Raw genomic sequence first — 13,525 nt, 5'->3', positions numbered from 1 at the left:
AAAATTAAAAAACAAGGAGACACTTCTGTTGTGAAAATATCAGAAGCTTACATAAAAGAGCTGCTGCTGTGGTGATACATAATCATGCAAATAAGCAATTGCTGACCCACTAATGAGCACACAGACTTGGATTAAGGGAAGGAATTAAATATCAGCCTGATTTGATGTAAAATCTGAAACAGAACCTACTAAGAGACAGACTCCATGGTTGAGTCACCATCCCTGGGGGGGTTTAAAAGCTGTGTGGATGTGGCACCTGGGGACACGAGTTAATGGTGGGCTTGGCAATGCTGGGGGAACAGTTGGACTTATTGGCCTTAAAGGTTATTTCCAGCCTTAAAAATTCCATGATTCTGTGATTTTATATAGCAGATTGGGAGTTGAATGATATAAAATCCATCTCTCCCCCCTATCTGCAATGCAAACAGTTCCTCCCAGCTCACTGCCTTCCGCAAGCACAGCCCTGACAGCCCCATTATTGATCAGAGCTGTGAAAAACAAACAAACCACAGACATAATGCTGTAAGGATCCCTGAAGATCCCATTATGTCAGTGCAAAGAATTTAATGGGTTTTGGGTAAGGCCCCCATAGGCTCTGGGGAGGATAAAACCCCATAATTCATAGCATTTTCTTAATGCAAGTATAAAATCACCTGCAACATCTCTGTCAAAACACTACATCAATTACAGGCCTGGTAAAGGCTGAGCTGGTGTGAACACTATCAATTGCTTTTTTTCCCACTGAAACAGAGGACAGCAGTTCCATGACCCCAGAATCAGCCCTCACCTGAAAGCTCCCTCATAAATCACACCTCAGGAACTTTGTAAAGACCTCCCTGTGTACAAGTGCTAAGGGCAAAGGATTTTCTTTGCTACCTTATCACCTTATCTTTGTTTTTTTCCAGGCTTCTTGATAGAGTTGTCATAAGTTACATTTCAATGCAATACACCACAAATAATTTTCACATGAAGGTGTAAAAATAAAGCTGTAAAGCAGCAGAGGTTGCAGCTCAGATGAAGATCAATGCTTTACTGCTGCCTGTAAATCAAACAGGCTCTCAGGTCAGACTCTTTGCTCAATTAACTTCCCAAGGTCTTTACTCCACCACTGGCTCTCCCAGCAGCTCTGCCCTCCTTGATACAGCCCTCAAGTTCAAGAGCAGGCTGCCTTTGATGGTTTTTGTCAGGAAAATTGTAAATGCCTCAGCATTCCTTGCCCCTTTTTGACACACAGGTTGGGTTGGAGGGATGTTGTAACAGCCAGCTCTGCACAGGAGGGCAGGTTCAACCACAGGCATGTTCAGCTGCAGAGCAGCCTTCCGCAGGAGCCCTCGGCCCCTTGTGAGATTGCACCACTTCTGTATGAAGAGTTTATTTAAATATTTAAAAATACAAGCCTATTACTGCCTTACTGGTGTACTTCCTATTCCTGCTGAGCATTTCCTACTTCTCCTTCTGCAGGGCACTCTGCAGTGAGACTGACTCACATACAAAACCTGTTCTATTTTCTGCTTTTTTAGCTCATAGGAACCCTTTCAGTTTTCTGTTTGGACTCGAATTTACTCACAGCTTAACAAGCAGGAATAAAACCAGAAAACCTTCCAGGCTGATTTAGTGTGATTATGGAGAACTGCACACAGCTGACAGACACACTCTGCACCTCTCCAGTGCTCTGTGTGCTCACTTCACCTCCCAGATCCTCTCCTTGTCCTTCTCACCCCACAGTGCCACAAAACACCCAGGGCAATGTTACTACAGGGTGATGTGTGGATGGAAAAAGCAGGACAGAAGCTGTGAGCACTTTTTCCCTGTTATTCAGCACAACATGCCCCAAGGCCCAGCTGCTGGCCCTGTCCCCACACACGGCTGATGGGAAGGTTTTAAGGTTTACATGGTGATTTCATGAGGAACAAACTGGTGCTGATTTTCCCTTCCTCCTCTATTCAGCAGGAAAGATTTTTAAACAAAGTCATTCACACTGCAAGCTTCTGCCCTTCACATTTAAGGCAATAATGGTGCAGAACTGTGAGGAAATCATAGAATCAGAGAACAGGCTGAGCTGGAAGGGACCCATCAGGGCCAGAAAGTCCACCTCTGCACATATCCTGCCCTGATGCCAACCAGGAGCAAAGCTGGAGGCACAAAGTGTGTCCCAGGAGGATAAACTGCTCCATTTGCTCTTGAATTGTCACCACCCACACTGTTGTGATACTTTCCCTATAAAATTGTACTTGTTTCTGAGCAGTCCCTCTTGTTAAACGACCCCTTGCCTTTTCCAGGTCAACCCTTGCTCACACCAGAGCCTTTTCCAGGATTCAGGAAGCAGCAGGGCAGGAGCAGCTTTCCCTGTGAGTCAGATCTGAGCTGAGCCATGGGTGGGGTTGCAAAGGTCACTGCTATTGTGGGCAGATTCTTTCTGATAAAATAGAAAGCCCTGTGAGCTGCAGGGTCACCACAGCACCTGCAAAGCCCAGCTTTAGGGGCCTCTGGTGCACTCCAAATGACAACTCCAGTCATGTGTTCTGGTTACTTGTTTGGTCCCTCATGTAATATTTGGGTCCCTTTTCCAGGCACACTGTCTATGTCCCTCTGTGCTTCCCTGAACAGTGGAAAGTCACCAAGTTACAACTGATTTGCCTCAAAAGAAGTTGTGAAGGTGCATTTAGTCAATACCTGCAAAGCTACTACAAAGTTTCAGGCAGCTCTTCTTGGCATTGTTGTCCCTAATTATGTAATGTTAGACACCCTCCACCTTAACACCCCTCTTCAGGGCTCATTTTTAGATTTAGCAGGAGAGAAGAGACACCCTCTGGCATGCCTGAAGGATAATCCCATCCCACCTCTGAGACGCACACCAGTGGCATATGAATGCTCTGTGACTTTGAGTAAAATTCCCACTAAGAAGGAGATAAGCTTTTTAAACAGAAGTACTCTTATATTTCAGAAGACAGTGATTGTTCTCCCACACCTCTGAGGAACTCCTAGAAAACCACACAAGAATTAAATCCTAGCTATGAAATTTTGTAAGATTCAAAGAAATCAATCAGTCCATAGAAAGGGGATGAATCTTTATGCTGTTCTACACATTCATAAAGTGATGCCTTTGAGCTTCCATTGTACTTCCTACAAAATTCACATCGTGTCACCTCCTCTGGATTATGCAGAGCCCAAGTTTTAAAAAAAAACCCCAAACCCTGCACTTCATCAGAGACTGCAGCCACCCCCATACCCCTGCTCAGTTTATTTTAATTAGGACAAGATGAACAAGTCTAGGAACGGGGAAGCAGGGTTTGAGGAGGCAAGGGAAATGCTGAGTGCACCCACAGGGGAGCCTCATCCTGTGCCAAATCCCCTCCGAGGGCTCAGTCAGCACCACCAAGTCAAGCCCAGCACCACCCCCAGAGGGCAGAGAGGGTCCAGGTCTGAAACACAGCTCAGCCACTCCTGGGAAAGCTGGCATCCTGCTGGGATACAAGAAGATCACTGGCAACCAGGAGGAACAGCAGAGGAGACACCTGAGCAAGGTGAGCCCCTGCACCCTATGTTACATTTTCTAACTAACAAGGATGCTGTGAGGGTGATTTTCTCCACTTACAATTGGGCAGGGCTTTATAGCTGCCAGGAAAAAAAAAAACTCCTAAAAAATCCTAAGGCTTCAGATAATGAAGGAGTACAGGGACCTGCTGGAAGATGTCTCCAGCCCTGCTGATCCAGCTGACCCACCCTGAGCCCCCAGCACCACCGTGCTCTGGTTAAAACCCCCACAGCCACAAGCCAGTCCCTCCTGCCCAAAAAATAAAAAGACTCCAAGCTCTGAGCACAAATGAGATTGTCGGCATGAAAGAAATGATCCGGAATCTCACTGCCCTTCCCAGCAGCTCCGGCTGAATGGGAGCAGGAGGCTGCATCCACATTGTTCCTCAGGGGCGTAAACAATGGGCTGGCATGTGGAGGCTGAGTGAGTCACCGTGCTCCTGCTTCAGCCCTGAAATGGGATCCCAGCCAGAACAAGGACCAGTAACTTAGGGAGTGGACCTGTTAGCTAACGACCATCATTCTTGGCAGGACCCAAACAAGGAGTTTAAGCATGTACCATACCCTTATAAAGAGCAAATCCACCAAGGCAGTACTGGTGCCTTGTACAGGGATCTTAAGCTCTACAAGGATTCTTTCCCAGTTTTCCAGCACTGTAGACTATTTTAATACAACCCAGATTTATCCATATAGAAGAGTCTACCACTGAGATTTGCATGCTTCCAGCTAACCAGTTTAACTGAATATAATTACATAACAGCAATGTGTAATAAAGTTCTCAAGAAAAAAAAGAAACTGAATTCAAAACGTAGCAAATATAACTAAACTATTCCACCTTCCACTTAATTATTCACTCCTACAATGATTTATTTACTGTATCTTTAAACAGAGAGAAAACATGTCAGATCACTACTGCAGAACAAAAATTTAGCAATTCTGAACAGTTGCGAACTGTTAGCGCAGATTAAAATTCTTCTCATGGTTTATAGCTTAGTATTCAAGTGGAGATAATTTCTTCCAGAGAGAAACTCAGAAGACAGAATTTAAGAATTTAAAGAATATTCAATAACAAAGCGTTGCAGAAAGGCACAATGCTAATTACCAAAAGCAAACAGAAAAATCAGTACCACAGAACAGGCAGAATACGTACGGAGAAAGGAAAGAGTTCCCAGAGCTCCCTGTGACGCTGGTGAGGAACGTCTTCAAACAAGACAAGGAGGCCTCTGAATAAACTATCAGGTTTTGCTTCATAGTTGCTGATAAAATCCAAAATAAGGCTGCAAAAACATTAGCTTCTGCTGGAGCCTGCTTACTCACTACAAAGCGTCAAACACACCTTCTTCCCACACTTCAAGCGCAGATGCTGCCTCCTAATGAAGCACTTGCTGCAAGGGGGGAACACCGTTACACAAGAACAGGAGGATATTTCTTGCTGCAGAAACATAACTGGGGTTTGACTCAGAGAAAGGCAGCAGAGCCTGGGAGCTGGGGGTTGCAGTGGGAGAAACCATCCAAAAATAATTTGCCTGCTCAGGGAAAAAAAATAAAAATTCACAGGAAGCAACCTGAAGCATATGTCCCTTCTAAAAGGGGAATTTCTTTATTACATAAACACAAACCTTCTAATCTAGCCCAACATAAAATCACTGCAAGCCATCGAATTGGAGTTTAGGGTAAAACTGGAGCAGGTTAATATTTGTTCAGGCTGAGAAGAGATGCTCTGATTTTAGCAGCTTTCATATCCTGAATACCCATTGCATCAGTGACTGGGAACATATTTGCATTCACACACTGAAAAAGCACAGATCTTGTAAAACATATTTAGGAACTGGTGAGACATGATACATATATTGACTAACTCCCGAGGCCTTTGGAGAGCATCCATCTTCAGGGGAATGCTATTCTTACCACCTCCATGGTTCAACATCACTCCCCCTGGAAGTAAAATTCCCTGTTCTAGACTGTAAATTTTCAAAGATCAGGGCTCAAAAAACTTTCAAATGTTTAAACTTCATCAAAGTGGCAGGTGGCTACTGAGTTCTCTTAGAACCTTTTGTTCCCAGTGTGAAGAGGAAAGAAACAAATCCTGCTGTTTACCATTTTGTGGATCCATGCTGCTCTCCCTGCAAACAGCGGATTCCTCCGTTCCCACACACCAGTACATTCTGGGCAGCAGTTGTGACGGCCCCACAGACAAACTTTCCACAGCACTTCAGACTCAGCAGTGTTGTCAGGGCTGGACCATCCCCATCACGTGAATGCAGGAGCAGAGGCTGCTAGTGAGCACCATCCTGAAGAAACATCATTTATTCTGTTTAAAAATGAACAACAAAACAAATTAATCATTCCACTGTAGAAATGGTGACATGTTCATTCCTCTCCATTATCAGCACAGTTGTCCAAATGTCACACTGCAGAAATACACTTATCATCCTATAAATACAATTATTTTCACAATAGCTTTGTTAAGAGCATAACATGAATTAACAGAGGGGACTACTACCACTAATTTCTGCGCTACACAAGAATAATGTTCCTAATTTTTCACCACCAAAGCTGCTCAGTCTTTGGGCAGAGGACAAGGGGGTGGGCAGGGGTCACAGCTGCAGTTTCAGATTCTCCACAAGCTGGTGTAAAGGCAGACCATTGAAACCCTGCAGTGCAGCTGGAAAAATCCTAAATGCAACCTCAAAACCTCTCCCATCCACAAAGACAACCACAGCTCTTGTAAGACTGTGAGAAACTGAAAAACACTGATGTGGTTACTGAGATAATCCTCTGTAGAAAAGAGAAGAGGGCAAGGAGAAACACACCAGCTCCTGTCCCCTCTGCCCAGCCCTTTCTGAGAACTCTCCCACCTTGGAAGCATCAGGCTTCTTCACTCAGGGAGGCAAATCAGGCCCTCAGGAGCTATTAAAGGCTGTCTGCTTGTGAACTGCCTGGCATAACAGGCAGCAGAAAATTGCACAGCTCAGTCTCCTGAGGCACTTCCAACTCCTTCCCTTTTCACAGCTGCACAGACACCCCTTAACCTCCCTGTACAGAGGCTCAAACTCCTGGAGGGTTTGCAGTGTTTGTCCAACCAGCATCAGAGCTCCTTCATTTTCTGCTTTCAGTTTCAGTCAGTAAACGCCTCTCAGATGTGGCATGATGCACCTCAACTGACTCTTACAGGCTCTGCTCATGTCTGGTGTGTGATGATACAGCTCTGATTTGAGGCTCTAGCTCAGCAAAGCTCACGACCCACCTCCCACTCCAGCCAGCAAGGCCCGAGACCTTCCCTGACTCTCCCTGAGCAGAGCTGGCTTCCTGACCTGAGAGCAAAGGCCAAATGGAATACAAAATCACCCTTATCCAGGAAGCTTGCTGCTCCTCCCTCCTTACACTGGGTTTCAACCGCCAGCCAACAACACTAAAAATCACTGCATCCGATTTCAGTTGTTTCTAGGCAAATATTTGAATTTCAGGTGCACTCAGCTTCTGCTGACCCTGGCTTTGCAGTGCCTGGCAGCAGCAGCCAAGACTGGCACCCCTGTGCCCCAGTGTGGGCTCTGGGTGCTGCAGGAGGCTGAGATGGAGGTGATCCCTAATCCCAGATCCAAGCCCACAAACTGGTGAATTGTGCTGTGTTGGTGGCGGACTGAATTCTGCTCTGGAACTGGTGCTGGGCACCACCACACTCAGCTTCTCTCCTGGCCTCAGCTTCCCTTGCCCACACTGGCAGGAGGAGCTGGGACCACTCATCCCTCCATGCCACAGGCGGGACACCCCAAGCAGAGGTGTCAGGGAGGCTCTCACACCTTCCCAGAGCTGTCCAGGGTGTTAACTCTGGCACTAGAGGGGATGTGATGCTTCCAGCAGCTGCCTGCCCTATGCCTTTGCTGCACTGAGCAGCTCCAGGGACAGTAAACACTTCCCCATGCACACTCTGGCCCACCAGGTCTGCAGCAGATGATGTTTCTGAGGCACTTCCTTGCTCTGAGATGGGGACAAACCATGTGCACCCAAAGCAACTGCACAAGAAACACTGAACGGAGTTCAGCGTGGACTCCTGAGGCTTGAAAATCACTCCACTCCTGATTTTTAGCTCTCTACTCAGCCTATTCCCGGGGCTGAAACTTTCCTCATATAAAGTGAAATGAAAAATAACCTTTAGGAAAAATAGCAGCGTGGTTCTGGTAATCAGTTCCTTTAACTGCAAGTAACTGAATGCTGTAGCCATGTGTATTACGGCCACTCAGTGCCCAGGTAAGCAGGATTTTTGTATTTCAGGACCTTGTTTAATATAATTTTTTAAAAAAACAAACCTACAGAGTTTTACCTTAAGCAAAGTGCACACAACCGTAACATGACCACGTGTGGATTTGATTTAGAGAGTATACGTGCTCTGCAGAATCTCATTCAGAAGCAGAGGGACCACGCAGAATACACGTGAACAGGTGTAAATGGGGTTTACATCCCATTTCACACATTCCCAGTCCTGACACCTGCTGCTGCCCACACCTGAACCACCCTCTCCTCTCCTCTCCTCTCCTCTCCTCTCCTCTCCTCTCCTCTCCTCTCCTCTCCTCTCCTCTCCTCTCCTCTCCACCATCCCGCCCAGTCTTACCCTGTGCACTGTGCCTAAAACCAGCCAGGCCCCCAGAAACATCACGGCTTGCCCAAAATCGCTCCCTAATTCATAAAAAAAACCAAACCCTGCTAAAACTTCAATGCTTTACCCAAACCACCTGTTGATTCTGACAATGCCACCCGGGGATTGCCAGGGATCTGAGAGCCCAGGGGCAGGAGGGAAGGCTCCGCTGCCCGCTGTCCATGGCGAGCCCGGGCCCGAGGCGCCAGCCCAGGGACCCCGGCCCGCCGTGGGACCCGCATCCTTCGTCCCCGGGCGAGCAGCGAGCAGCGAGCACCAAGCCTCCCCTTCTCCCACACGTCGGCCGGCTGTGGGGACACCAGGCGCTACACCCCGTTTTGGGAGTCCCTCAAGCCTCTCCAGCCGCTTTCCAGCGGCCGGGCTGAGGCGTCCCCTCACAGCGAGTCCCGCCGCTCTCCGGCCCCGCCGGGCGGGGCGGCCGCGCTCCCGCCGCGCCAGCCAAGTTCCCTCCGAACTTTCATTTTCTTTGAAAACAGACTCGTTTCCCCCCTCATTTCCACCTGAAACGCCCCGGCAGCCCCCCACACCGACTGCCCTGGCGGCGGGGCAGGTGCCCGAGAAGCGGCAGCAAAGCCACGGTACCTCAGCGTCCCGGGCCGGCGCTCCCGGCGCTGCCGCCGCCACTGCCGCTGCTGCTGCCGCCGCCTCCTCCTCGTCCGGCGCCGCCCGCACGCCCCGCTCCGCGGCCCGGGAGGCGGAGGGAGCCCGGCAGCAAAGGCAGCGGGACAGCGGCTCCTCCTCCGGCCCCCGGCCCGGCGGCCAAGGGCGAGTCCCCCGGCACGGCCCCTGGCCTGCCCCGAGGGCAGGGCTGGCCCGCAGGAGGAGGAGGATGGAGCTCCTTCCCCAGACCCACACGCCCGCCCACCCCCGGCCAGCCCTTAGGCTCCGAGGGTTTGAGTTTTTAGGAAAACGCATTGTGGGAGTGGCGGTGGCTGGAGCAGAGCGCTCCCGCAGCGCTGCCCATCGTCCCGGCAGGGCCCGGCCTCACCGCGCTGTGCACAGCTCGGGCACAGCCGCGCTTGGAAAGCTTCTCCTTGTCCGCCTCACAGCACGGCCGTGCTTTGTAAGTTTCTCCTTCCCCACCTCACGGCACAGCTGTACATTGAGAGTTTCTCCTTCCCCAGCTCACGGCACGGCTGTACATTGAGAGTTTCTCATTCCCCAGCTCACGGCACGGCTGTGCTTTGGAAGTTTCTCCTTCCCCGGTCGGGGGAGCTCGGCCCTCGCTGGCAGGGCAGGGCAGGGCGAGGTTGCTCCTCTCTTCGGAAGCAGTCGGGTGTTGGTGTGTGCGGCCCTTCCCCGCACTGACCCATTCCTCTGCAGGAGCCTCTGACAAGGCAGGGATTGCTCTATTTCCCCCACTCAGACCAACTAAGGAAAATAAAAAACCCCATTTCTGCGTGCCTTTTGCTTTGCTGTTCGTACTCACCCTGTAAATTAAACAGGATGCTTTTACCTGGTCGGTACCTAGCAATGTCGCTGATGGACACTTGGGGTGGATGTGCATTCAGAGAATGCTGCAGCAGCCTGAGATGTGCCTGGGGATCCTCTGGGTGATTGTGGACACACAGATGGGTGTCCTGTGTTCAGGTCCCCATCAACCTGTGCCCAGCTGCAGCCATAGGTAGAGAGCAAGAATGTAGCAGTACTGTTGTTTTCTGACTTTTAACACAGCTAAAAAACCAGTGTTACCTGTTTTCAGCACCTTTCCACCTCTTATCCAGCCTGCTCCCTTTTATGCCTCACAGCCCAGCTCTCACCCAGACCTTTCTTACACCATTTTTAGCACAATATTTGAAAACATCCTAAAATAACTCTTTTTCCTTTATTATGATAGAGCCTCTAATTTCCTTTTGGCAATAATTTACCCACATATTCAAGCTAATTTTTCCCTTTTTCCCTCCCCAAATCTCATCCCACTCTTACTTAGGTCTCCATTAATTATGTCACTCACAGTAATGCCTTTGTACCTCCAGCCTTCCCTTTTCTGGGGTCTGAAAGCTTCTGAGTGATGCTGTCAGTGAGTGGAAAATTCAAGGAGTTTGGCTTGGCCTGTGCAGGGAGCCCATAGGAATTTCTCACACATCAGCTGGGAAGAGAGTTAAAAGACAATGGAATGTTCTTGCTCTGTATCTACATTGCAGATGAGAGAAATAAAACTGGGCTGGGAACACGTTCAGCAGAGCCACACTGGTGGTGGATGTGTCTCCAGGGGTTTAGGGAGCAGCCAGAGCAAGGCAGGAAGCCTCATCTGGCTGCAGGAGCCACAGTGTCTTGAAACACTTCATTTTGAGGCTCACCTCAGAAGGAAAAGAGGATCCTGCCAGCTTTGTGCTTGCCCCTGCCAGCTGCAGCTCTGCTCTGCTCCCTCTGCTTATGGTAAGTGGCACAACTCAAGCTTTTATGTGCAGAACACTGACCACACGTAGCACTTTACTCTTAAAATTGCTTAATTCTTCCCAAATTGCAAAAATTAACCCAAGTGCAGATTCCCTCACAGTCCCTCAGTGAGATACTGAATCCTCAGATACACCTGTTTCACAAAGTTAAACATTTATTAGGAACAAGAACTATTACAAAAAAGATATCCATAGTCTAAATATATACATGAGGTTTAAACATAACATTTTCATGTACCTTTAGCTATAAAAATACATTAGATTAACTGTATCCTAATTTATAAATATAGTTCTTTTCTTTAAAAAAAACAACTAGTATTCATATGAAAGCCTTACTGTGCAATGGAGGAATATATATACCCTCTAAGGGGTTATTTTAAAGTTAGTGTCTAGTGTTATATAACTTACAAAATTCAGTGTGTAGAGTCAAACCCTGATTTATACAATAAGAGATACATTGACTTTTAAAAAACTTGATAAGGGGAAAAAAAGTGGAATATATATCATACATATAAAGCCAGAAGAGTAGGATTTTAAGAATTTCAGATTATTTCAGTTTCCACCACTCTTTATCAAAAATACAGAGATACATCAAGATAAACAGCCTTTTACTGTTTGCCTCACCTCTCTGCAGCCCAGGGAAACCTTCAGGTGGGCAAGAGTAAAACGTTTGTCTGAGAAGATGTTTGCACTCTTAAGTGTCTTACAAAAATAGAAACGTATTTACAATGATCCCATTTGGCCTTTCATGGGGAAGGGAGGACATTTTCATCACTGGAAGAGGAGATTTACCTGCCTCACACCCCGTGGGAGCACAGCTCCTGGCTACACTGTTGGAGGTATGTCACATCAGAAGTGAAGCGATGTTGAAGTGCAATTTCAACATTCACCAACTAATAAGGAAGTTTAGGCTCATGCAAACTTTTTTCCTTAACTTATCACCACCCACCTTCCTTCCTCCTCCGAAAAAAGCTCCACTCATGCAACAGAATTTGTTGCTGTCTGAGCCTATCTGTGGGCAAAGGAAGGTACTGGGTAAATCCTGGCTTGCAGCAGAGCAGAGAGGTTAGACCTGCATTTCTGCTTCAAGCTCTGACATCTGGAGCAGCAATCCTTATCAGAGCTCCCTGGAGATCTGCTGATAAGCCATAAGGAACCTCAGTGGGTTTGTTCTCAGAGGACAATCCCAGAGGGATCAGCTGAACTTCCTAACAAGCTGTCACCACTAACTCCTGCAGACGTGGGACTGGCTGTGCCTTTGCCAGGGTTCTCCAGCAGAGTCAGGAGGAGAGGAGGTGGGAAAGGAGTGAACCCAGGAACTGAAGATAGCCTGTGGCTTGTCATTCATCTCATGCTAATTAATCTCATAATAATGTCTGGGCATGCAAAGAAGTTACTGCAGGAGGTGCTAAGGCATGAGCTTGGTGTGACAGCCACTCCATGGACAGCTGTGAGCAAGGGACAATCCAAGGCAGTTTTCTCAGTGAAGGATCAGCTGCTCTGTGCTGGCCAAGAGATGACAGCACTCACAGGGACAATGGCTGTGAAGCTGCTGACAGACTGAAGCCCAGGCACAGCTTATTCCATGGAAACTGGCTTGTACACCCTCCTCTTTAGCACTCAAGGTGTGCTTGGGAGCACCTGCCTTTTCACACTGCACTTCCAGGAATGTATTTTAAGCTACATTCATACAGGATAAAGAAGCAGTGTGAAGAGCTATGTTTTACTCTCAAATTAATAGTCCTGGCTCAAAAAACAAAGAGATGTTCAAAAAGCCTGAAAGTTGCAGAGAAAGAGAGTGCAGGACAGTTTCCTGCAGCTCTTCTGCTCCCTCCCCCAGATCAGGACTGCTATGGGGTATCTACCATGCTACATGCTCAGCATCCAACTCGGTGTCACCATGGTAAGTGCAGTGCAAAATCCTCTTGAGAAAAGTGCTGTAGTGAAGGTTTGAGATACAACTGTGACTCACTGGGAGCCAGAAGGGTCAGCAAGTCAGGAACTTGCATTTGCAGCATGTGTAGTGTATGCACACCCAAACATCAGGTTCCAAGGACACTTGAAAGTCTGGCTCTGTTGGGTGACATACTGGCCCCAAAGGAGTCCTCTAGGAAACTCCCACAAATCTCATTCAGGGCTAGAATATCACCAGGATGGAGAATGCACATGTCTTTAGAGAGACCATGACAGCTCTTTCAAAGAGAATTTCCTCACAGATCCTCCATGAAAGCTTGCACTCCCATTCCAAACTCCAGCTGCAATCTTCACACAAACTCCACCAACTCCAGTCAAGTTGTTCTAACCCTTACCACTCGAGTCCATCTCTGCCAAGGGAAACCCAAGTGCCTCTGAAGGTATTTGCCAGTACCTTTGGTGGTACCAGCAGTCTCTCTAACATGCCAGTGATGTCCATGTCCTTCAGGGGTACAGCTGGGAAGCAGATGTCCTGCCAACACTGTGACTGACCAGCTTTTGAGTCACAGGGAGCAGGCAGTTGTACAGCCAGGGACTTGTGGAGTACAGGTGTGTACTGCCAGCAGGGTCAGTGAATCAGTTTTTGAAGAGCCAGTTGGCAAAGTGGAGCCCAGCAGATTCAGTGTTTCTAGAGGAATAAAGACAGGTGTTTCCATTTTCCTTCCCACCCCTCCCCTCCCCCTTGCTCTGAACACGTTCCCCATGTGTCACATTCAGAGTGTCAGCATTTTAGGCCTCCTGTTTTCATGGACTCTTCTGGGAGAGTTTAATGGTGACTGTTTTCACTTCGGTGTATTCTGCCAAAGCATACTCCCCACTGCAAAAGAAAAGAGGAGGAAAGGGACAAACAGTTGCTGAATGTTAATGTGTATTTCCTTGAGAGAAGAGAGTTGTACACATGTGCATTTTTGACATCAGGTAATTAAAACCAGATCTGAACAATTTACACCAGCTATCCCACCAC

General features: G+C 47.9%; 2 protein-coding genes across 5 annotated transcripts in view; both read right to left on the bottom strand.

Annotated features, from left to right (window-relative positions):
* The window catches only part of LRRK1 (leucine rich repeat kinase 1), a 74,694-nt gene extending 64,427 nt beyond the window's left edge, over positions 1 to 10,267 (bottom strand). The window contains exons 1-2 of one of the 4 annotated variants that reach the window (XM_064389673.1): positions 10,143 to 10,267; positions 5,632 to 5,845 (exon numbers count right to left, since the gene is read on the bottom strand). In XM_064389673.1, the coding sequence (XP_064245743.1) occupies positions 5,632 to 5,698 (67 nt within the window). In that variant the 5' untranslated portion in view covers positions 5,699 to 5,845; positions 10,143 to 10,267. The other 3 variants (XM_064389672.1, XM_064389674.1, XM_064389675.1) reach the window with 3 other exon arrangements.
* A 457-nt stretch (positions 10,268 to 10,724) lies between these two features.
* Positions 10,725 to 13,525, bottom strand: part of ALDH1A3 (aldehyde dehydrogenase 1 family member A3) — a 33,124-nt gene continuing 30,323 nt past the window's right edge. The window contains exon 13 of the mRNA XM_064389676.1: positions 10,725 to 13,378. Within this exon, the coding sequence (XP_064245746.1) occupies positions 13,306 to 13,378 (73 nt within the window). The 3' untranslated portion in view covers positions 10,725 to 13,305. The remainder of the gene's footprint in view (positions 13,379 to 13,525) is intronic.

Source organism: Passer domesticus, chromosome 14 (genome assembly GCF_036417665.1).
Source record: "Passer domesticus isolate bPasDom1 chromosome 14, bPasDom1.hap1, whole genome shotgun sequence".
Lineage (NCBI taxonomy): Eukaryota > Metazoa > Chordata > Aves > Passeriformes > Passeridae > Passer > Passer domesticus.
This window is presented reverse-complemented; position numbering and strand designations above follow the sequence as displayed.